Source organism: Bradysia coprophila, chromosome II, assembly GCF_014529535.1.
Source record: "Bradysia coprophila strain Holo2 chromosome II, BU_Bcop_v1, whole genome shotgun sequence".
NCBI lineage: Eukaryota > Metazoa > Arthropoda > Insecta > Diptera > Sciaridae > Bradysia > Bradysia coprophila.
In genome coordinates this window covers 10,389,659-10,414,748 of record NC_050735.1, presented here as the reverse complement: position 1 = coordinate 10,414,748, position 25,090 = coordinate 10,389,659, and the positions used below count along the sequence as shown (strand labels likewise).

Below are 25,090 nucleotides of genomic sequence, written 5' to 3'. Positions count from 1 at the left end.
AACAAATATACCAATTTACGCACAGGACGTTCGGACGATTTACGTGTCAGAGTCTGACACTGTCACTGACACTGTCAGACGTAAGTACTAAATTTCGTACAAATCTTTTGACGAATGTTCATATAATTCGTTAAATCTTATGTATTACTCGTAAACTATACGAATGTCTGAATTTGTCTTGTCACTCATTATACTTTGCACGAGTACAACGTAAAATTTTACACGACTCAAATGTATGTTGTACGTACGAAATGTAGTATTTGTGTCCCACACTTAAATCGAACTCGTCCATTGGTATCATACGGAGAGGGATTACGGCGTCACTTTTTTTTTCTCTATTCAATCAAAACTCTACCGATAGAGAACGATTCACTATCTCATTGGAAGATGTCGCTACAACAAAACCAATGTCATCAGCAAAATAATTAACTTTTGCTCGACGGATTCTAGACAAATAAAATGCCATCGTGTATCACATAATCTCAGGACTCCGGAACTGTAATCAGTTTTTCAATCGGCCCTTTATCGGCTTGGGGATAAAGGGTTTGAAAAAACGTTTGCTGCCGTTTCATCACATCCTTTTTTAAGACTCTTATCGCCAACCCGATGTAGGACCGATTTAAAAAATAATTACTGTTCCAGAGTCCTGAGGTCATGGCATTTTATTTGACTAAAATCCGTCGAGTAAAAAATTAATTATTTTTCTGATGACATTGGTTTTGTTGCAGCGACATCTTTCAATGAGATAGTGAATCGTTCTCCTGCGGTAGTTTTGATTGAATAGAGAAAAGAGAAGTGACGCCGTAATCCCTCTCCAGACTAGTCATCGAAGTCATAGAAGACTTGTTTTGTCTTCTGTAGTAAAGCGATGCTTCAGCCAAACGATGAATTTCAGGATTACATCGCGAATACGACAACTTAACCGTTTCTGAAAGGTTAAACTAAATATTTACTCATCATTACACACTGAGGACCTTTGAACGATACGATCAGAATGGGATGAAATATAAAAAAAAAACTTTTTTATGATGGCTCCTGGCTAGGCTAATAACACCATGTTTTTCAATTTTTAAATGAGCAGATATTAAAATACAAAAACAAAAACGTACTCGCAGTAAATTTGTTTTGTACATTTCCTGCAAAGACCGTATAGCGTACAAAAAATATATCAACGTTTCGTGCATTCCGATTTCTAATTTGATGGTTTTCTAAACATTCCACTGCAGAACAATAACGGTAGCAGTATAAAATATGAAAAAAAGTTTCTCCTCTGTTATTAACTCTGGAACCTGAAATTATCGGGGTGGCTTGATTGCATTTTTTTTTATGTTCGGAGTTCGCTGTGATTGATTGCATTGCAATGTTTTGTTTTTGTAAACAATTTTTTTTCCCTGAATAGGGTACGGGCACCAGTATTCGGCCACCACCCAGCTATCGGCCACTTCAGACTTTACGAATTAATAAAACAATTAAATCAATTAATAAATTAATTAAAATTATTTTCTCCAGCAAATGTATCGCATTAAGATTATTTGTGTATAGTTATCGGTCCCAATAATTATTTTAAAGTTTCTTAATTGCTGTTGCAAAGTATTCATGCCACCAAACAGAACAAAAGTAAACGCTTTTATTAAGCAATCAAAGAATTGTAGTGCACTACTTGAGGAAGTATTTTTCGCATAAAATTTAGTTTTTCTGTGCGGCTATGTGTTTAAATCAATTAATTAAGGATTATTTCATTGATTAATGATAGATTTTGATCATTTTTCACCAATAAATCCGTTAAATCCACGTAATTTGTTTGTGGCCGAAAATAGGGTACATGTTTTCTCTACAAAAACTAGTTATCGGCCACATTTTATTTCACATTTAATTCACTTTGGATTCATTGTTTTTGCGGTTTTTACTCGATATTTAATTAGTTTTGAACCTCAAATATCACTAAACATCAACGGATACTCGAAAAAAGTAAAATTCGCTGAATTATTAGCCATCCAAGGTGATGTAAAAATTGTAAACAAATTCACGATACATCCAACGTGTTTCCTTATGTTTCATTATGTATTGTGTGTGTTCGTGTATGAAAAAACGGCTCATCATTTCATTGCAAAAACGTTTCGATAAACTAGTTAAATCAATGCTATTTGGTGATTTTCATCATTAATATTAGGTAATTAGTCACAAGAAAGTGTTTTAACTGTGAAAATAATTATTTTATCAATGAAAATTAATAACATTAGACGCTTGACAGATGTGGCCGATAACTAGATCCGAATAGCCGAACACTGAAAATTGTGGCCGATAACTAGAGAATTTGTGTTTTTCGACTTTGAGATTTAATTAAAAATATTAAATAATTTATTAAATATCCGTAATTATCATTAAAAAAACTTAATTAAATGCTAAATCCAATTAAAATTCAAGAGACAGATATTTGTTTTAAAGATATTTGTAATAAAATCAGTAAAGCCAACAACAATTCTTATTCGGCCGAATACTGGTGTCATGTCGGTACCCTACTACACGCTAATTCAGTAATTTATATAAATTATGGCAGTGACTGAATTTAGTTCAACTTTGTGTAATATGAACGGCGAATAAAAAAAGACTGCTGTTACACACGCGTTGATGGAGCCAAACAATTGATTTTATACGTAATATTAACTGACAAAAGCATTGATTTTGATGATGTGTACCGTCACATATGTTTGATATCTTTAAACCCACACCCAGAAGGTACGAGAACATCCTTATTTTGATTTGATATTACAGATCAGACACATGAATAATATTTCGGACAATAGTGCGAAAATAAAGCTCATACGGCTTCTCATACACCCATTCATAACCGGGGTCGCTTTTGTTCGACAATATTAGAGATTTGTGGGGAGCTGGTTGGGTGTGTGTTTGTGTATGAAACGTGTGCACTTAGGCCGAACACGTAGATTGGAAAACTTAATAGAAGCATAATGCTACCCAATTTCCCATTGAAATCAAAAGTAAATTGATGGTTTTGTATTGAAAGGTGCGTGTATGTGGGAATCTATTGTGCCGAGGATGACAGATAAATTATTAGGTTATTAGCAGACAACAATGGGATTTATGATATTGTATAATGTGTATATGTGCTTGGAGCGTGAATTTTCGGTGGATATGTGCGATGGATATTATTTTGTTTATTTTCAGATGTAGGAAATCAGTTAGACATCATTTCGGAGGACAATATAGCACTTATGAATGGCAATGTTGTGGGGCTAAAATTGTGGTTATTGTTAAGAGGCTTAAACTGTGATTTCAGTTGTACCAAGCAGGTTTGGTGTATTTGCGACCGAGTTGTTGGTAAAAGGTCTGATGAATATTTCCGGTACAATAGGAACGAATAGCATCATCATTAACTCATTGATGGTGATTTGCAAATTTCGAACTCGTGTTACTCGTGTTCATCAGAGTTAGACCAGAAGTTATTATAAATAATTGTTGTTAATTCTACGTGATTACGTGAGGAATAATGGAAAAATCTGAAAATCCATTGATGGTGCGTTTTTGCCATTTTGCACAAACAGGGTTGTAACGGCTTTAAGTGAAAAAATTAACGAAATTTAACGAAAAACGGTCGATAGAAATCCGTTACTTCTGGTCCGAACTTCCTCAACCTTACCAAATGCTAGAATTCCTGACTTAAAATGCTGCAAATTTCATTATTCTTATAATTCACTAATGCGTCGCGTCCCGTGTCTGCATTTAAGTATTCAATTTTTGTATTTGGCCAACTATCTGAAACTCAAGATAAAAGTGTTTCAGCGACGGGTCATTCTGGTGCATGAAACCTTATAATTAAGTTCCAAACAATTTTTTTTTATCGATGGAGAACCTAATTATAAGACACTTTGTCTCGTATCATATGCCAAAAAAAGTTAAAATTTTTGTATAAATCATTTTGAAAGTCACTAAAAACACGAAAATTCGAATAGAAATACAGTATGTCATCAATAGTTATTTGTGTATCTGTTTTGGACGATTGTTTTTAGGCAATTTCGCGAGTTGTAGCCCGAACGAAGTGAGGGCTACATGCGAAAGTGCCTAAAATCAATCGTCCAAAACAGATACTCAAAAAAATTTTCATGTAAGGGGTCGAAAACCCGAGAAAAATCTCGAAACTCCCTCATTTTCGGCCCCGACACATGAAATAGTACATTACGTTACAAGGGAGATACTTTCCGAGTGACGTATATAGTTTTACATGCTTGCTAAGCAGGGCGAAAGTAAGAAATGTCAAATTCAAGGGGCGAAAGCGATAGCTTTCGCCCCGTGGGTTTACATTTCTTTTTCGCCCCGCTTAGCAAGCATGTAAAAATTTTTTTTTGATACCAACATTGAAAAATGATACTTTCGCCCCGCATATGAGGGGCGAAAGTAAAAAAATGCATCCCACGGGGAGAAAGTACTTAACGAAGAGCGAACGCAACTGAACGAACAGCGAAAGTGACTGACGTCACAGAAAATGAGAGAAATGAGTCGAGTTGTCAACAAAATCCGCTCATATTATGCAGAATACTTTGATCAAAATTGTAAAACACTGTGCGCCAGTGTTCTTATTGAAATTAGCATACAAAGTTGATACTTTTTGTTACTGAATGATTTGTTAGTTATATCTTAATTTTTGTGTGTGTTATTGATGTGATGGCTAAATTATTAAATTTTTCATATACCAGGGGGCTGCCGCCCCCTAGACCCCCGCATTTTCTGGCTAAATGCCTTTTTATTTCAACATTTTGTTGCGATGTTTGCGATACGTATCAATTTTCAATGTTGGTATCAAAAAAAATAGTATGAACGACTCGGGGCAAAAGTAAAAAAATTCAACCGTGTGCGAGAGTTGGAGCCCGCGCCGAAGGCAAGTCTCCTTGTCATTCAATGTACTATTGTATTTCGATTCGAATTTTCGTGTTTTCAGTGACTTTCAAAATGATTATAAAAAAAGTTTTAACTTTTTTTGGCATATGATACGAGACCAAGTGTATTATAATTAGGTTCTCCATCGATAAAAAATATAATTTTTTTTTTGTTTGGAACTCAATTACGTCTTCATATTGGCTATACGATGACATTACACATTCACCCAGTCCTTAATAAAATAGACCATTCATGCGCTCGTGTTGCTTTAAATAATCGTTAAGAGTCGATTTACGTTACTAGCAGTAGTCTGGTATTCACTTGCTGTGAATTTTGAGTGAACTTCGCTCAACTACTGTTTCGATCACCTATGTAAATTGTGGTCATTGATTCATAAATTCTCCACAAATACAATACAAAATTTGTCGGTTGGCTTGACATGCAGTGACTAAATTTGGAAACCATATGATGATCAGCAGGTATTCAGATCTTCAAAATACTCTCAAATTATGTAGTTTCACTGACGCATTATGTGCATGTTATGTTTAATGATAGAGAAACGAAAATTCAAATTAAAGCTCGAAAGAAACGAAACTCCTGGCAAACATTCTGCTGAAATAAATGCAGGGGAAAAAATTTGTTGCAAAACCATAATTTGCACGTGTGCCACTTTTGCTACTATCTTCTCTATTTTACCTATATCTTATTGTATACTATTATAATGTAATGTTCTCGTATCGACTATCATCTTCAGTTATAACCCAGTGTTATGGAAGAGGTATCTATAAAACATCTAAGCGAAATACGGCTTCCATACAAATGTTTTTCTTTCGGAAAAGCTACATGTTTCTCGTTCGTTATTTTCCAATGTAACGGGTTGTTCACTTACAGCTTCTGGCTGTATGTGAAGGTAGGATATGGATTCGTTTTCACAAAGGTTAAACTTTACTTTGAAAAGTTTAGGTCGAGGTTAATTCCTTTGTGGTTTTGAGTTTCGTGCTTGAAATTTATTAAATAATTTAATTCTTCGTTTGTTTGGTTTCGGTGCTCTGCCTTCTAAGCGACTTCGTACTGTATGGCTGTATTGAAATGAACGTGTTGTTCGGGTTTAGATTTTAGTCAATAAACATCGTTGTACGGAAGAATATAATCAATCTTGAGACTGTTTGGTTTTCTTACGGTAAAATTTAATACAAATCTCGAATGTCGTTGAAGCTCATGATTTTATAATTCTGTTGAACTGATCATGGGGGACCGTCTATGGTAAATTGTCGTCGAGGCCTAGATTAAATAGCTGCAAGCTGTAGGTTATCGTTATTGAATTTACTCGCACAAACCTCACAATAATGTACCACAATGCCTATGAATGAACATAGCATTAACCAACATCAATCATATTTTGTGGCGCACATATAGCTGTCGCTTCCAACACTGTGGATACAAATTTCGACTCACAAATACTAGGAAAATTAAATTGTAAATTGTAATACAATGGCATGAAGAAAAAGGGATTTAAAGTCCATTACGAAACAATACCATTCTTTGTTATGTTATGTATTTGTATACCACCCCATTCCACTCATGTTGTCGCTGTCTGCATTATTATACCACAATTGAAGAATTTCATACATCAAAAGGAAACAATGCAAGTAATGTAGCTCTGATTATTTTCATATCATACCTTCTTATGCTTCTTATGGTTATGGAACCATGGTTCTGGAAGATGTATTATCGTACAACGTCGAATGGATATTAGTTGCTTGCTTTGTTTAACGAACTATGACGATATAGAGGATCTGAGCGAAAGAATTTCAATTTCTAATCAGCAAAAGGGAGAAATAGAATTCATTGAAGCGATGGCTCTTAGTTTCTGTTGTAAGATAATTGTAAAAAACAATTCCATTCGTTTCTGTTCACTGTATTTATGATCATTTATGTGGATATACAAAGCTTATGCGTCACAACGAAAAATTTTCATGAAAGAGTACTTTGTTCCGTACAACATCTCGCACGGTAAAATCCTGGTGCACAATCGTCAAAACCACCTTTTGTCCTCGGATATTCGTTCCCGAACGCATATCCACACAATTCCGTATGATGGATGAATACCGAGTAACAGGGTGTGGCCACACATCCTGGAACTAAATCAAATCAAAAACAAACCGACTACAGCGTGCGCGATTCAATTACACTTACAATACAGTTTGCAGAGGGCTTGCTTTCCCAAACCGAGAAAGCCACAACTGCGCGTATTGACGCTCGAATATTCGGGACTAAAATTATTTTTGCAGATAGAGCCTGCTGACGGGAATGCAGTCCAGCAGCTTGACCAAGTTTCTGTGATATTGGTATCATTTGTTGGAGTCGTTGAGACTGAAAGGAAAAATGTTAAATTGATTTGATGTATTGATTGCTCGGCTGATTGCATATTTACGTAAGAGTTGTTGTGGATTGCTTTTTGTGGGTGCAATACTTGCTTCCAAATCGAAAGTATAGACCAAATTTCCTGTGTTCTTTAGATTCGTCAGATTTTCTGGTGCAAACCCAGATCGATCAGTCGTATCTACCACAGATTCTAGTGTTACATTGACAAGATCGGTTAAGGTTAGGCGGTTATCGTGAACGTTATTCACTTTATTGAAAGTTACTGATGATTGAATGGTGTATCGTTCCAAGGAACCAGAAACCACAATGCGTCTATCTTCAGTGACATACAAATTGTGGTTGGCACTGAGATTCATTCGGACTAGGTGAATTTCATTTGTGTTCGAATCTTTGCGACCTGCCATGTCGAGTAAGTAGCCACTAGTTTCATGACAATTAACATGACTTCTGGATTTGGTTATCTGAATAAAATCTCCTGCTCCTTTCAATTCAGGCACAGGAATCCATTCGGGATGAGCTTGAATGAGATAGTCTGGAATTGCTGAAATTTCGTAGACCGTTTCGCAATTTCCGGTGACAAGTGGTTCCATTGTCTTGTAGAAAGCTGTGCTGTGATACTTTTCAGGTAGTTGATTTTCACTCAATTGAATTTGATTTTGTGCCCTGGAATCAACTTGGAATTGACTCATGATCACTTTCAATTGATTAACTTCGTAATTTGTCAGTGAGGCATCCACCGACAACGAACGGATGACACCATTTTCCAAATGAACTTTGAATGGCTTATTCAACGGCCAGTTGTTCAATATCCTACTATCCAAATTGGAAATCCATTCCTCGGTTAGAGTTTCATTCACTTTCCCATACTCAGCTCGACTAATTTGCCCAATTAAGAGATTGTCAGACTGTGGTCGTATTGTCAAATAGGCCCGGGAAATAACACCAACAAACTTGTTATTTGATTCCGGGGATGGTTTTAATGTTCTCCCCAGTAGCTTGTATGTATACTCTTTGTTTCGTTCCCAGGCACCGTTGCCAGCCACCAAACCGACTAAAAAATATGGAATTTCAATCGATATTTCGTTTGAAGATTTCTATTTGCACTCACTCAATGCCACTGTTAATATTATTGCACGATTCATACCGTTGTATTATCGTCCACTCAACGACTAGAATACTGATGAGAATAGCAGCACTTCATTATAAATTATTTGAATCGGCTGACGAGTCCTATTATTTGTTATTTTTTCGCTGATTTTGTAATAAATTGTCGCTGTATCTGACGTAGTTGCAAGATAATTCACAAGGGACTAGGTTGACTGGCTCAACTGAGTGATCACGTATCATGCATTAAGCGAGTTATGTGGTGTCAACAGTTATAAAACGTTCTTTTCTACTTTGATAACGAAATGACAACTTTTTCAGTGATTTCAATTTTGTCTTTTTCGCACTAGTGTGATAAAGTAACTTCATACATTTTATTCCACTCGCTATTCGACAGATTTTGGAACAATTAACCATAACACAATCACAATGGCTACTCATACCCTATCTGGAATTGAAATATTAAATTCAATTCCGATTGAAGTTGTATGGGAGACATTTTCAATGCAACACGAGCAATGAAAGTTTTACTCTGAATTTAATCGAATCTGAACAAAGTATAGTGTGTACTGTGCACCTCGTTGCACAAGCTAATTTTTATAGCACACGTTCGAATTTAGGAAAGTTTGTGACTATTGTCACCAAAATCTACATTGGGCAACACGTTGCAAGATGCACTTTTGCGATAAAGCACTTTATCATTTTACCCAAATTTTTACACATTTCTCAAAAAGTATTAGTGGAAAAACTTGGGAAAATGTAAGAAAATATTGGAAAATGTTTTCCAATAAATAGGTTTTGCAATAAAGACAATCATTCAATCAAAATCTGGTTCGATGCTTTTGTCGAAATGGAGTTTTACCCACGTGACTCCGCTAATATGTAGTCGCATAATAACACCCATTTCGATACAAGTATGGAAAACAGCGCGTTCTTTACTACAGTTAGTTCATTCTAATAAAAACAATTTGACAGATTTTTAAGAGTTTTAAGGATAACACAAACGAGACTATGAAAACGTATTTTGGTCCTAGTTTTCTGACAGATGCAGCAATCGAAATTTTCGATAGACTGTTATGATCAGAGCGAGAAAACCGAAGACTAGTTATTATAGCTTGCCTTGGGGTACTTGTCAAAGTATTTGCTTCTCTATCAACGTGGTACGTTAAGAGCGAGAGGACAGAAGACCAGTTTATTTTAACTTGCCTTGGGGTACTTGTCAAAATATCTTCTTCTCTTTCATCATAACACTCTATAGAGAAAGTTCTATCTTTATTTGACAGTTGCGACAATTTCGTCATGAAAAGAAGAATCAAAACACGTTTTCAATGCATCGATTGTTTTCAGCCTTAGATGTCATCGATGTTCCAGATATTTTGGCGCAATTTTTGAAAACGCTTTAGCAAATTCAAATTTTCCACCAAAATATCATAGACTGACAAGCACTGAATTGACTGGTAACATCGATGACTTTCAAAACTCTGATCAATCTAAAATTATGTTTTCTAGAGGTGAACACACCACACCGTTCACACCGTAATCATATTGATCAAGTTGAATGCAAAGTTCATTGCAAACATTTCATAAACAAAAGTTAAACGAGCCACCTCTTCTACTTATATGTTTTAATATGAATTTCTATTTATCAGTCGAAATTTTACTGAATTGGCTACATTCAATCAGATTAATTTGTTTCACGCTTAGTGCAATCTCCCTAACGAGGTCAATTTTATTGAGATCAAAGGCAGCAGATCTTGTGAGTAAATTTGTCGAACTATCCAAACGAAATAACAATAACATTGAAAGTAATTCAGTATTCCGTTGCCCTCTTATCAGTAATTTACATGTTATATTAACAGTTACTTCAGCATATATATCTGTTTTATAATTAGAGTATTTCTTTTCGTCAAAAATATATACATTCGACGTGAATAAAGAGATAGGAAAATGTACACAATTTGTATACGCATTGTATATATTGTGAATTATCAAAGCGTCTTCCGTGTGATGTAATCTGCTGTTCGTTTTGTTAGATATGGGCAAAGAAATGTAAAAAAGGGGTGGATTTTATTAATGATGTCTCAAATTTCGGCGGGAGCGATAAATTTGCTTTTGTTTTGTTCTTGAAGTACAATGCCATTTCACTCACAGTCCCATTGCCTTTTTAAATGATTTGCTGTGTTGTCGTTTTTTTCTTCTTCGCTTCCAAAATTTACTCAGCTAATTCGATCAAACAAAATGAAATCGGAATTTGCATAATCTATAAATAATTCAGACGAAACTCCCAAACACACAAAACATGACAATCAATGAATAATATTACACCTACTGGAATTATACAAATACCACTCTTCGGGACAATAACCATTTTTAGACATTTTTTTTTCCTTTACATTTAAAATGAGGTAGGAAAAAAGCGAAAGAATGGAAAGACGAAACCAAGAGCAAAGAAATAGAAGGGAAAATCTGACAAAAGCAACACGTGTCTCAATCATATACACTTTTCAGCTGAGACCATTACTCCTTATTTCCTACGGCATTCAACAGCAAAGTAACATTTATTCGAATAAATGTATGGAGAGTTTGGAATAGCTGAACATTGACGGGAGTTATACATCTCTACTCATACTCAGTACATCGGTACTATATATAACACAATTTCAGTGTGCAATTTTATTTCGTGTATTTTCCTCACTGTTGTATGTTACTTTTGTATATTATTTCTATACGAGATGTATGCTGTCGGCACATGCTTTCATGGATAATAGTAAGACATGTCTGTCTCTGAGCAACATAGTATATATTTACAGAATATAATTTTTCCGACGATCGAATTATTTCGTACCGTTTCATGGATGATATTTAATCCAACTGGCAACGAAGCCAGAGGCATGTCTGTATCCAGACAGAGTTGACTTGTGCCAAGATTGTCGCTGTTTATTTTCTCGTTTTACATACAAACAGAGGCTATATTTGCAGAAAACTAATAACACTTGAAGGCTTCAAATATCTGTCTGACTGCCTTTCGCCGGGTTGGATGGGTGGTCATGTAACAGTGGTGACATTTTGGTTGTTTTAACGTCTGTGTTTTACGGTTTTGATGTGCGGTCATTCGAAAATGTTCCACATTTTTGAAATGTTCAAGCTTAAAGCATATTACGAGATATTGAGAATGGTAAATGATGAATAGATGAACAAAAACGACGAACATCAACTCGCTTCGGAAGAAGTTATCATGATAGCATGATGCCTGGTAGATTTATTCTATTGTTCTTTGAAGAAAATGCGAATTAGACTATGCCGAATATTCCATATGGGCAGTTTGAGCGAATTGGCATTAGGGTCTAAAAGAAATGTTTTGTGAGGTAACTAAGCCAAGTACATTTGGAGCTCAAAACTAACATTTGGCATCCAGAATGAAAATTTGTTGAGCAAAAATTTAAAGATTGTCCTTGGCGCCAAAAGAAAAGCTAAAGGCGGCACTGGAAACAGAAATAGACATCGCTGAAATAATCGACAGGGCTATATTCTTTCCCGGAATACCAGTCAAATTCTAACGAATTCCATTTTTATTTTTCAAGATGAAAGGTTAACTGTCCTTTAGATGTTAAGACCGTAATGATGGTACGTTATTCCACTTGTTCGTTTGAATAATAAATTAAGACAAACTTGGTTCATTATACGAATGAATACGGAACGAGTAGATACGATACGGTTTTACCCAATTAAAGATTCTCTTTTATCTGCGAGTTCCATTTCAATACAAATTATATTATACGTTCAGTCAGTGTATAGTCCGTGCAGACAGTGCTGGGAAGGTAATATCAATTATTTGTTCTTTTTTTGCATCAATTAATCGGCAAAGCATTTTAGCTTAATTTAAATTAAACTTTATGCATGCAGAAAGCGCTCTGGAACGTCGAGAAGAACTTGTGTCATTAAAAAGCAGTCTTTTTTGGTTGGATGAGGTTCTGGTGGTTTTTTTTCCTGTAGGGAAATACAGTGCAAACAAACAAGTTAAATTGTTGCCAGTGAACTTTTTTAAAGTAATTTCATTTTTTTCCTCTTTCTTATGCACTCAAAGATACATAAACTTTGGGAAAGTTCATAAAATTCAACGGAGAAAATACAAATTTGTTGCCATTAAGCTGCATGTATGGGGTTATTTTATGTTTTATGGTTGGTAAAAAAAAGGAAAACAGAAAAAAAAGAAAGAAATTGTGATTACGTTAATTTTAACGAGAGTTATTTTATGGAAATTTTGTGTATAATTACGGCATATACTATATGAACGTAAGGTGCAACGAGGAAACCATAATAGTTCTAAATTCCCCATAGCATGTAGCCGCACATTATTATTTAATGGGAATAGTTGCATTCACATATTGTGTGCACTGTGTACTTTAGTTTAGTTAACAATGTTGTTTTATGGATTTTTCGATATGAATGTATGCATAGGGCTGTGCACAATTTGGGTTAAAAACGGTTTTATTAAATACAGTTTTCCAAATTGTCACAATTATGTTGTTGTTTGCTGGTTCAGTTTTAGTTTAAATACCTACCTTCCGTGACAATGCATTTCAAAATATATTCAATTTAAACTTTGCAAGTTAAACATTTTTGCTGAGAGTATGCTCAGTAAACGGTAAAGCAAAAGCTCTTTTATGCAGATTGAATTTTCCACAATATGAGCATGGAAATTTAATACTCTCAATTTATTTAAATATAGAAAATTGATGTCATACATGTTCACATGTGACAGCATGTCTGTGAGCGATAAACGAGTAATTCATGTTTGAAGTGCACTTCAAGTTGTGCCTAAACGAAAGTTTTACATTTTTCAAAAAGATGTTTAGGAATGAGTCGGTTTAAGAATGAGTCAGGAACAAGATTTTATGTACCGCGATGGCAGCGAATTTAAAGGCAGAAGGGCCGGAACAGATCAGGTCAACATGAATTTTACCTGAAACCTGACAATTTTACCCTGAGTTGGAGTGGCCTGAAATTGAGTATTCAGGTCGACCAGTTACGTCAGGTTTCGGGCTGACCTGAAACTTTTACAAATTCATTTGAATTTTTTTTAAATTTCAGGTCAACCTGAAGCCAAACCTGACAGGTTTCAGAAATTCAGGCTCAGGTCAGATCAGGCTTCCTCATGAAAAATGTACCTGTCATGATCTGAATATTTAGAACATAGGATCTTTTGACCTCGGTCGACATATTCCAAAGCTACCAATTTAAAAATCACTTAAACACACTACTGTGAAAATCCTGTTTCGCACTAGTGTGAAAATCCTGTATCGCACTAGTGTGAAAATCCATTGTCACACTGGTCTGTAAAAACATCCGCTTCGGTATCGAAATAACATACAAGAAGTTACCATTTCGAACCGATATCAAAGTACAAAAATGAATTTAACATTTTAAGCGAACGACCGGAATTTCTCTGTTTGTACCTGCATTATTATTACAATTTGTTATTGATCTGTTATTGATTAACTATATCAGCTATCTGATGTCTAATAAACATATGAGCATTCAATCCAATAATGGTTACCGATTTATCTATTTAATTCGTAAACGTTACGTGAATCAAAGGTGCACCGATTCCTTTATGTGAAAGGGAAATAGCTTTTCCTTTTCTCAAGATTGAATTCAACAAATCATTTCTGAACAAAGTTAATAGAATGCATTGTTTAATGTGACTGGTCGGTTGTACCAGACATTATACACACCTTCAGTTCATTCAAAATTCAACTGTATGACCGGAACACCGTACACGAGTACGAGAAGGTGCGGAGAATCTATATATAGGAATAGGAATGAATGCACCCTTATCTGTAACTCATGTATACATCACCAGTTTGAACAGTTCTGCTGAAGTTGCATATTATTTTCAAACTGCATTCAATTTAAACAGCTATGCATGCATGAACATTTCATTTCCATAGATGTATGAGATTCCACATTATTGTTATATTTATGCCAATGTGTGTTGGTACAACATTTTATATATATATTCACATGGAACTGAAATCCATGGATTTAATAGTCGTCTGTTGTATGTGCAATATTACACGTTGCGGGGTGGTTAGCCTTTTTTTATTAACTGCACGAGACTATCATGATACACAAACCATTTATGTGGTGGGTTTGTTTGAATAGATTATTATACACTTAGGTTCCGCCGCCGAAGCGAAATAGTTTTACATTCCTCATGTTTGTGGCAAATACATATCGAACGAGCGAATGTTATGCATATAATGGAAGGTATAATGTGATGTGAGTATGTGACTCGGAATAGCGACACGTCGAATAATTTCTTTTTTTTTAATAAAAAATGGTTTCCATTCGTGAAAAATGATTTGTTGGACATTGTATTGGCGAGAAATAAATTGATTTCGTCAGTTATATTGGCAGTGATTAGACGTAATTTCTATGGAGCAAATTGAAATCAAACTCCAGGTGAACCGATGCATCACGATGTGAAAATGAATGAGGGATCTGTTTTCTATGATAACATGTATCGAACGTTGAGTAATGACAACCGTTATTCTTGCCTATTCTAATTAGGTTGTACGAGTAACATGATGCTGTTTACATCATAATTCAAAATTTTTAATTTTTTTTTGAAATTGATCACCCTTCACATCAGTCATCACTCCTGAGAACGATATGGACATGAAGTGCGGTTAGTTCGTGTAGTAATTTTACTGGAAAGTCTTTTTTTATTATTTCTTCTGCAGTTGATCAGAAATAATAAATTGAAATTGATGTCGGTGTAACATATTCTCCAACATTTGTCTAAAATAGGCATGTTCGATAATTCATTCGATTGAAAAAATGTCGATTATTTCCTTAATATCGATAAAAATCAATATCAATCGTATGCTTTATCGATAATCGGTAAATATCGACTGATAATAGGTAAATATCGACTGATAATCCGATACTATGGACCGATAATTCGATTATCAGTCGATCTTTATCGATGATCGCTAAAACATTCGATTCATATTTTATCGATTATTTGGAAATTTTAACATCGATTGATGATATTTTCCAGTGAACATGCCCAGTCTAAAAACGTTCGCCCTGGACATATTAATTGAGTTTTAAACTCACCCTCCCACGATGCCTTTATGTTTGCAACGTACATTGTCATATCCTCGTATCAGTTAAATTATAAGCAAAATTAAGCACAGCACCGTCGATACGATCTAGAACACTGTAGCACATAACATCCATGTACACATCAGACGCAATAAATGGGTACACTCGTTTAATAAATTTTCGGTAATCAACTCGATTGGATTGTTGCCGTTTGTCATGCCCAGTGTTTCTAAAAAGTGTTGCAGACGAGCATCAGATTATTTTTTGCATAAAAAATTGTTATGTCCACAAAACCATTTTCTTACGCTGTTGTAACGATGAAAATAATTTTTTGGATCAATGATCAATTTCATTGTTTAAAAATATTTATTTTTTGCCCATCAACAATAAATTGAAATTGATTTTTCAAAATGCCATAAAAGTGTAGAGATAAAAACCATAAATTTTTTTATAGCTAGTCATAAATATGAAAACACCATGGCAATCAATTTGAGTATTATTTAAAAAAAAAACACGTTTTACAAAACAAATGGCTTGTAATTGCAATACACTAAGCGTATACAAGGACTGTGCTCCAAAATTTGCTTCTATTTATTACCTAGCAATCTTTAATTCAGAAGATGATTCCAGCCAGGTACAATCTCTCGCATTTCATTTCTACTACTGTTGAACTTCTCATTCCGTTCTGCCTGCAGACATTACCGTTACCGCACAGTAGATTAGCACAGATTTAGCGCATAGAGAGAGCAATGTAACTCACAGAAATTTGCAGACGTGAGACATCCCAAAAATGGACCAGTGATGTAATGAAAATTTCTCGTGTAACCTAACCACATAACGCAAACTTAACAACCGCAGTCTTTTGATGGTAAAATTACAAATATAATTGTGTTGATATACTCTTTATTGAGTGAGAATTTAGTATAATTACTGGTAACAGACGACCACGACGAGTTGCTGCTTTGTGAGACTTTGTGAAACATGAAATCAGGTGTCTGGTTGAATTTTTCCCAACGAAGTTGAAAATTATTTTGAAATAGTATTTGCATTGCATGGTGGTAATATAGGCGCCCCTTCGTAAAACTTGTTGAAGTTTTAATTTCACTTTCTAACAAAACTTTTGCTGCACTTTGAGTGTACCTTTGACGTAAATTCAGGCCCAGACTGGAGAGGAATTACGACTGTCATTCTCTATCGGGTCTCTTTTTCAATTCTATTGTAGTTAACCGTTAACATATCATTTTTGTGTCTTCTGTAGAGAAAACCATTTGAATGTCCAACTACGATAGAATTAAAAAGAGACCCGATAGAGAACGACAGCCGTATTCCGCTCCTGGCCACATGGATCGGATAATTGGGCGAATTCCGACGCGCCCTTGCGCCTTTAAATTCGTATATTGACTTCTCTTCCGAGTGGAATTTCCGCCATTTGAAACCCGAATGGGATCTCACTAAATTAAAAAACTGGAGAAAAAAAAACTTTTGCAATTAAATCAGATCCTTTTCGCGAGAAACTGCGGGAAAAGTTCGAATACGATTTTTAGTTTCATAATTTTTCTTATGTAACTTTTCATCACCGACCGCACGTTTAATAGAGATTTCCTTTTTCGATTCTTCTTTATACATATTTTCAAAGAAAAACTCAACAAAACTTTAATCAATCTTAAAATCTATTTTCCTGAAATGGCCATAAATTCACGTCTTGCCACCCGTTTTTCTCATGAATAAAATAGTGAGAATGTGCAACACGAAAACTTTCCATTCGGTTTGGTGATTCTTTTTAGCTGGGGTTGTTATGTATGTGAGCTGCAGTTTTATGGTTGTGTGTTGTTTTTTTTTTCTTCTCTTCAAACATGTTTTCATGCTTTCATATACGATTTAATTCTGAAAATGTATTCACTATCAGAATAAAGTTTAGATTTTATATGTTTCTATTTACGATATCTCTCAATTATCTTGTCGTATGTGCATTGCATGTTTAGAATTTCCCAAGATTTATTTATGTAAAGAGAAATGAAGAAAACGATAAAACAATATTAAAGTTGTGTAAAATGAATGAATGTGAGGGTTCTACTGAGCGATTTTTTTTTTAAGAATGCATTCTAAATGACTTGGTTAAGATTAGTTTTTAATGCGGAAAATTGTTTTGAACATGGAAGAGATGAAACCAACAAAAAGTCTAGGATGCATCGCTCGTCAGAAGAACGTGAAAAGTTTGAAAAATGTGATTAAACCTTACATCTGGGGTGTTATGTGAATCCAACTGGTGAAATTCATTCCTCATGTGATATCCATTTTACTATAGATAACATACACATTGGGCATAGTATGCCTGGCATACGTATAATAATGTCAAACACATGTGTTACATGTCAAATGACTGACGAGATGGCTCAGTGGCTCGATTCTCGCAATTTCACATCTAACTTTTCGAGTATATCGCATTGATAACGTCGTAAATTTCACTCAAGCTTCATAATTTGGGTAGAAACTTGCATCGGAGAGAATTTGCATACCTCAAGGCGTGGTTTGGAAGTCACTTTATCAGGTATCAAAGACTAGACAGGCTGTTAGTGAGGTCTCTAAACAAACAGACTGAACAAAATGTACATTAAGGAAACGATTATTCTCTCTTTACTTTTGTTGTCGATTACGCGTTTTAACTTTACAACGACAAATTATTCGGCCTTTCCCCGAAAAGTTTTGCTTTCAGTCACTGAAACAACATGAAGGGCATTCGATCGGTTTGTCCTATTTAATCCTATGTGTTAGATTTCCAGAGTTATGCCATCATAAATGAAAGAACTCAATACAAAATAAGTGGAATTTAATTAAAGAACTTCCAAACCGTTTGACTAAAACAAAAGAACTGAACTATCGTACAAGGCATACTAAAACTAATTCGTCGAACACTAGATTAATCAGATTGCAAATCCAACACTCCTCCTCAATCTGATCGACCTAAAACTCCTCCTCAATTATATTTTAAAAAAATCAAGTCATACTTCCGACTTAATTTCATGATGGATCTAAATTCCAGATCCAATCCGTTGTTTCCTAAATTTTAATTCCTTGCTTCCTTGTGTAGCTTCCAGTAACAATTTCCAGTACCAATTTCCAGTGCCAATTTCCCGAACCAATTTCTAGTGTCAATTTCCAGTGCCAATATCCAGTACCAATTTCCAGTACCCATTTCCAGTACCAATTTCCAGTGCCAATATCCAGTACCAATTGTTCCGCAAATACCGATTGTGCTTTCCATTCCAATCGTTTGTCGTGTTTCTCTATTCCAATCGTGTGCCAATTCCGATTGTTTATTGATTACAATCGTGTGCCAATTGCGATTGTTTATTATTGATTCCAATCGTGTGCCATTCCGATTGTGTATTAATTCAAATCGTGTGTAAAGTAAAATCGTGTGCCCATTCCGTTCGTGTCTGTATTCCGATCGTGTGCTCTTCCGAATGTTTGTCAATTCGTGTACCCATTCCGGTCGTGTCCGCATTCCGATCGTGTGCACATTCCGAATGTTTGTATGTAGATTCCGGTCTTCTCGATTCCAATACCGTGCAACAGTGCTATTTGAATTTCAGCAACCACTTCCGCAATTTTACTCTGCAACGCATCCTCTGGGCCCATAACCTGTTAGATTTCCAGAGTTATGCCATCATAAATGAAAGAACTCAATACAAAATAAGTGGAATTTAATGAAAGAACTTCCAAACAGTTTGACTAAAACAAAAGAACTGAACTATCGTACAAGGCATACTAAAACTAATTCGTCGAACATTAGATTAATCAGATTGCAAATCCAACACTATGCGATAACGATTAAGTCGAGGAAGTAGGGCACCAAATTTTCCAGCCAATTAATAGTGGCGTTGGTTGGATATCGAGGAAGCTTCTATTGAATTTATACAAATGGCAGGCGTTCATCAAGTGATCAATCGTTCACACATGTCGTATTGGCATAAAAGCGATTTGATTACTTTCCATTTCTCTTTAACTTCGGTGGTAGGATCTTGTACGCCATATATTGTCAGCACAATTTTCCCAGACAATACAAATACTAATCCCTAAATCCAGTCGCACTCCAACTGATTATCCTTCGAATTAATAACTAAACTAAATGATCCACCACTAACAAGACAAATTAGCAATAAAATTCAATCAAATCTGTCCGATTGAAAATAACACCACAAACAAAGCGATAAATTCGGAAGTGGAAGCAAACTATAAACTTCATTTACGACGAGACGAAACCTAACGGTCGGTCCTAACCAAGCTCTGTTTCTTTTCCCCCAAAAGCAATAAATATTTAATTAAGTTAAAAGCAACCCCCCAAAAAATACATCATTTTTATTGATAATGATGAACAGGCAACCATTTGAGACGTACGTAAAGTACAACATCATGGGGTGATTATTGGACATTTATCAATTTATTGTATCAATTTGTTTATGTACGTATGCAATGGCAATAGTTTAAGTTTACCACATCCCATTCAACATGAACATAAAATCCCATGAATATTCGTTTATATTTTATAAACGGCGCCCCCGAAATACGAGCACATCGGAAGCATACAGCTTCTCCCCTTCCCCCGTCGACAAAACCGAATATTTCGATACAAAACAACAACATTATACACGGTTACGGAGAAAGTCAGGTCGAGTTGAATTCAATTTCCAGGCAAGTGTTTCTCCCGTTACATAACTTTGCCGAGAATGATAAATAATGGCATGAGGGCGGTGTAATAAATTATATCTTAAATAGAATCTAAGAGCCTGGGCTTTTATCTGGCTATGAGGAAGTGTTGTGTTAGAGTTATGTCACCAAATCCGGCTCATACGACCAACTTTATGATGGTTCATTAGAGCAGAGGATATGGAATATGTGTGTATGTATAACGGCCGTACGTATATTAAACAGCAAGGATGAATGAATATGTCGTAACTACATTTTGTGTTCGGTGCATAAAGTTTTAGCTCAAAGTGTGTAATCAGAGAATGAGTTTTACATACTCATATGTAACCGTTCGGCACGATAGCCATAAAATCATGTACGTACACCCATACACAATGTAATTTTCGAGCAAACAAACTATTAAACTAATCTCTACGAGAACCTAGTCGGTCAATATGTGAGTTAATGTTTGCGGTAGCTTCTCATCAAAACATTTACTGGAAATCATTAAATACGGCACAGATAGGTAACATTGTACAGAATCGGCTTGAAGTTTAACGTAACGTGAATTTGAATTTATTTATACTACAACAACAACGGCAACAACAACATTATGACGAAGATGAAATTTATTATCTTCTTGCTTGCACATCACATTTATCACATCAACATTACTTTCGTAAATTATACGAGAAAAATGTGTTCGTAAACGGATACCCATTTTCACTACATTGGTATTCATCATTCGATCATCAATTTGATTATTACATAAAATAGAAATTTTCGCATCTCAAAAGAAAATCAATTAGACAGCCCCCGCAAGAGTAAATGGATACGTTGAATGTTGTTACACAATATCCGCATGCCATTCATGGTGATAGATTCTTGGCGTAACATTGAGCATTAGGGGGTGGGGACTGGAGTGTGTGTAATTGACGTAAATATGTGTAACTCTAACATCAAAGAAAGATTTATTTTCTCACTTTTTGGCCATGTAGAGACTCTGCAGTAGAGTGTAGTGGGTTCTCAGTTAATTATAATGTTATAGACATCGGTTTCCTAAAGTTATCGGTATACTTAAGTTATTGAATTACTAATTGGAACTCTTAGAAATATTTATGAATATAAAAAAATGGTTTGAACGACCGTACTGGCAATAGATAGATTGGAGATTTGGGCGGCTTAGTCAATTGAGACGTAAAGATCTTCTGTTCCTTCCTCCCTGAACTTACTACTTCTATCAGGGAAAATTCCTTATTTTCGACACTTGCCATCTGATGATGGTATATCCTCATCTTTGAGTTCATAATACCCAAAGGTGCGAAATCTAAGATTGGTGTAAAGTGGATATAAATACACTAGTCTCAGGTGCCAGACCACAAGAACAGGTAGGTTCGTTGGAACGATCTATTCTGTGGAGATGATCTTTAAGCTTGCAGTCAATCAGTGCCATAACCTGCTAGTAGTAAATTAATTTACTTGCTTATGACAAGGTGCACTTTACGTTGCTGTTCACCGAGATTTGCTGAAATTTACTGAAAATTGAATGAATACCGTCAAATATGTATTTGATAAGTTTAAGCAGATTTTGACAAACATCGGTAATTATCGGAAAATTCGGTAAATCAATTTACCAATAACAGACCCTGATCAAGACACAAATTGTGATAATCAACAATGCGAAATAAAGGACAGTTAATTCACTTGTCCGAATAGCCTATTTGTGTCAAATCATATTTCCAATACAATGAACAAACATTCCGACTAAGTCCTTTAATTCTATAAGGAAAAACAAATAAAAACGAGACAAAATCCAAACAAAATAAAAACTTCAATTTATATTCTCCTTCCAAATACATATACCATAAACCACTGTCTTTAGATCCCAATCAGTCCATTATTCGGTTTGTATAAATATTTCAAAAAGATTGATTTCCTCTACTTGAGCCATTTATTTTATTGCCTATCATCGATCATTACCATTGAGTTATTTGTTCTAAACTTAACAACTTCGTAGAATGGCTGAAGATTTATGCGTTGACATTTATCAACGAAAAGGAGAAGAAAATTCCATGATTGTTTTTCCAACAGCAATAAAAAGTAAACTCTCCAAATCGTTGAATTCGAATTCCAACATAACCCCAACAACAACAACAACGGAAAATAAAAGTCCGAAAGTAGGTCATCGAATCATCCAACAAACATATATGTGTCAGACATTTCACTTAAATAAAATCTTGTCGATAAGTTTCCACACAAATCCATAATATCCATTCGAACGTAACACGCCTCCACTAAATAATTTCCCAAGCAACCGGAAACCACAAAACATTTCACCCTCCTCTACCATGGAAAATCAAAACCGACAACCTTAAGAATAGTTGCAAATTGTTTAATACTCTGTGAATTATAATATGTAACAAAATGTATTATAGCGAACAACAACCACCTCAACCCTCATAAACAAAATCTCGAATTCAAGTTCACTTGAATTCATTTTTCGATTTTCCTATTTAAACGATGAAGCCGAGAACACGCGGCAGTGTCACCCTTTATTTTGGTGCGTTTTATACCGTTATATAGACAAGGGAACAAAAATCTCGCACTCATGTCGTATACAACACTTAGAGGATAAAGAATTCGAATTGTCCTCTCTTATACTTTGCATGGATGATGCCTATTCGTTTATGTGCGTGTATATGCAGAAGGTTTAATGAGACGTGAATATGGGGAGAAATTAGGAAAGAAATGAATGGAACGGAACAGGTTGTTACACATCTTTCCAAACTTATATTAAAATCAAATTTTTATGAAATTTTTGAAATGTCTGTTTTCTAAGTATTTTAGGTATTTTAAGCATATGCTGGATTTAAGGACAATTTCAGTGTAGCACTTCCAAGGACCAAGTACGATACTCGGTTTAAAAGTCAGTCATTGTAGTCCTTCGAGTGATCAAATAGTTGATCATTTCCAGAATACTAAAACGTTTTATTCATTTCTTTGCTAAAAATCAACCCCCTTGTATTGATGTCGCTGCTGGTAAAATTTATTCCAGTACATTAGACTGCATACCACATGGGACTATCGCTATTTTCATCCCGTTTTCAATTTATGTTCAAATGGATTTTTGTGAAACAAAAAAATTATTTCTTTTCAATAATTTTCTTTTCGCCTTGTTTTCAATTAAGCTTTACTTCATTGTAGGGTGGATGTTTCGTTACTTTTTAATTGAAATCGGTATCAGTTGTCACTGCCAGTTGTGTCATTTGTTTTTCGGAGCCAGTGAGCGGATTATTCGTATTTATTTGAATTGGTAACATTCGATTGTTAGATGACGATGGTATGGTAGGTGGCACGGCACATTTGATAGCTCGCTAAGTGATTAACTAATTTTTCGTTTGCTAAATTACAAATTCAATGACGTGTATCGCTGTATTCTCTAAGATTCTTTCGTTACCGAAATATTTTTACTGTGCCAATGGTAAACTTAGTGACAAACTTAGTGCCATCTATGATGTACTAGGAGCGAAACCAGTATGATTACCGATACTCCTAACAATGTTTTTACAGTTAGGCCGTGCGATAATTCTGAAATCAACTTTTCAATTGACTTGAACCGATTCGGTCAGATTGGCTATTGTTTGCAATCGGTTCAAATCGGTTTCTGGGTGACTTTTACGCTGTCAACTAAATCGAGTAATGGAAAGCAGATGAGTCAGACACTACTCTATTGACTTGTTGAGGCGTTACCACTGTAACTAAAAGACGAACATTTGGTTCCATTGCTACTGTCCAATGAAACATCTCTTGGCAATTCCAGGGCATATTTTAGGAAATTTTCTAAAAATTGATACAGCCCAATTCTGAATGCTAAGAACATCCAAGTAAATTTTTAAAATAACAATTCTCTCATAAAGATACTTGGTGTATAAAAAAGGTTTTATCACTGAAAGACTATCGTACGCTACGAAAATATTTACCTCGGTCCACACGATTTCTCTATTTTATTACTACCTAACCTTAATAATAAAAATAAGAAAACTTCCACTGAACTCCGCATGCAAATGCAGATAAGACTCACAAACAAAGTAAATTCTCGTTGATTCTTTTAAATTGTTTTACGCTGTTTGCCAAGTCTGTGCGACATAAACACACAATTTCACACAATGGGATTTTTGCATTTAATAAAAGTTATGCTCGTAAGTAATTCGTTTAAAATGAAAAACAAGCGGCGAAAAGAAATAGAAAACGAAACAGCAACCAACGAAAAAAAAAATGCAAAGAAGAAAATTAAACCTTTAGCGAATTGAACACAAGAACTCCGAATAAACTAAATTAAAAACAGAAAATGTTCCACTTTGTATAAAATGTGTATTTACATTCTTTCTATAAAGTTTAATTAAAACGAAAAGCAAAAGGGAAAAAAAATCGGTCTCACTTTATAGTTTTTTCGAACTTAGATACAGCTCGTATATCAGAGGATGTGTAACAAAAGGACGTAATTATTCATTGTCTCATTAACTCAGAATGAATCGCCGGATTTTCTTTTCTTCTATTAATTTGGTTCGTTGTTTTATTTTATGAAAGAAAAGTTTTGTTCAATAAAACTTTGAATCATATTCTTAGCTTGCAAATTTCTATAATACACTGTGGGGGTTGGGGGCAATGGATGCATGTAGCACACTTATCAATGTCACGTAATTGTAAAGAAAATTAATTAAACGAACATTACAAGCATACAATGTTTCTTTTGTCGATTATGTTAGCTTATGAAACGAGCGATCGTTATTTAAATAACTTAAATTAAATAGCCTGATAGTGACATCGCCTCCACTCAATACATAAAAGTCCGTATATCTAAGTAATATGTGCAATCTACAGTAATCTACAAAGTTCTGTGGTTTTTTAA

The 25,090-nt window shown here is 34.9% G+C and overlaps 2 protein-coding genes across 15 annotated transcripts in view; one reads left to right on the top strand and one right to left on the bottom strand.

Annotated features, from left to right (window-relative positions):
- LOC119072068 (uncharacterized protein CG43867) overlaps positions 1 to 25,090 on the top strand; it is a 178,504-nt gene that overhangs the window by 122,228 nt on the left and 31,186 nt on the right. The window contains exon 1 of one of the 13 annotated variants that reach the window (XM_037177305.1): positions 12,088 to 12,200. The exons of the other annotated variants lie outside the window; for them this stretch is intronic. The gene's annotated coding sequence lies outside the window, so the exon portion shown is untranslated. Of the gene's footprint in view, positions 1 to 12,087; positions 12,201 to 25,090 lie in introns of those variants that run through there. 13 annotated transcript variants of the gene reach the window in all.
- Positions 6,800 to 8,523, bottom strand: LOC119072166 (vitellogenin-like). Of its 2 annotated transcripts, none has more exons than XM_037177331.1 (4): positions 8,387 to 8,523; positions 7,328 to 8,329; positions 7,090 to 7,266; positions 6,800 to 7,034 (listed from the first exon to the last, which is right to left on the bottom strand). In XM_037177331.1, the coding sequence occupies exons 1-4, from the start codon at positions 8,418 to 8,420 to the stop codon at positions 6,868 to 6,870; spliced, it is 1,380 nt and encodes a 459-aa protein (XP_037033226.1). In that variant the 5' UTR covers positions 8,421 to 8,523; the 3' UTR covers positions 6,800 to 6,867. The 2 variants fall into 2 exon arrangements, with proteins under 2 accessions (XP_037033226.1, XP_037033230.1); XM_037177335.1 differs by having other exon boundaries at positions 6,803 to 7,028.

Coding starts and splice junctions, on each gene's coding strand:
- LOC119072166 (XM_037177331.1), bottom strand. CDS start 8,420: ATGAATCGTGCAATAATATTAACAGTGGCATTGA. Junction 7,267..7,327: donor CAATCCACAACAACTCTTAC/GTAAATATGCAA, acceptor TTTTCCTTTCAG/TCTCAACGACTCCAACAAAT. Junction 7,035..7,089: donor AGCCCTCTGCAAACTGTATT/GTAAGTGTAATT, acceptor GATTTGATTTAG/TTCCAGGATGTGTGGCCACA.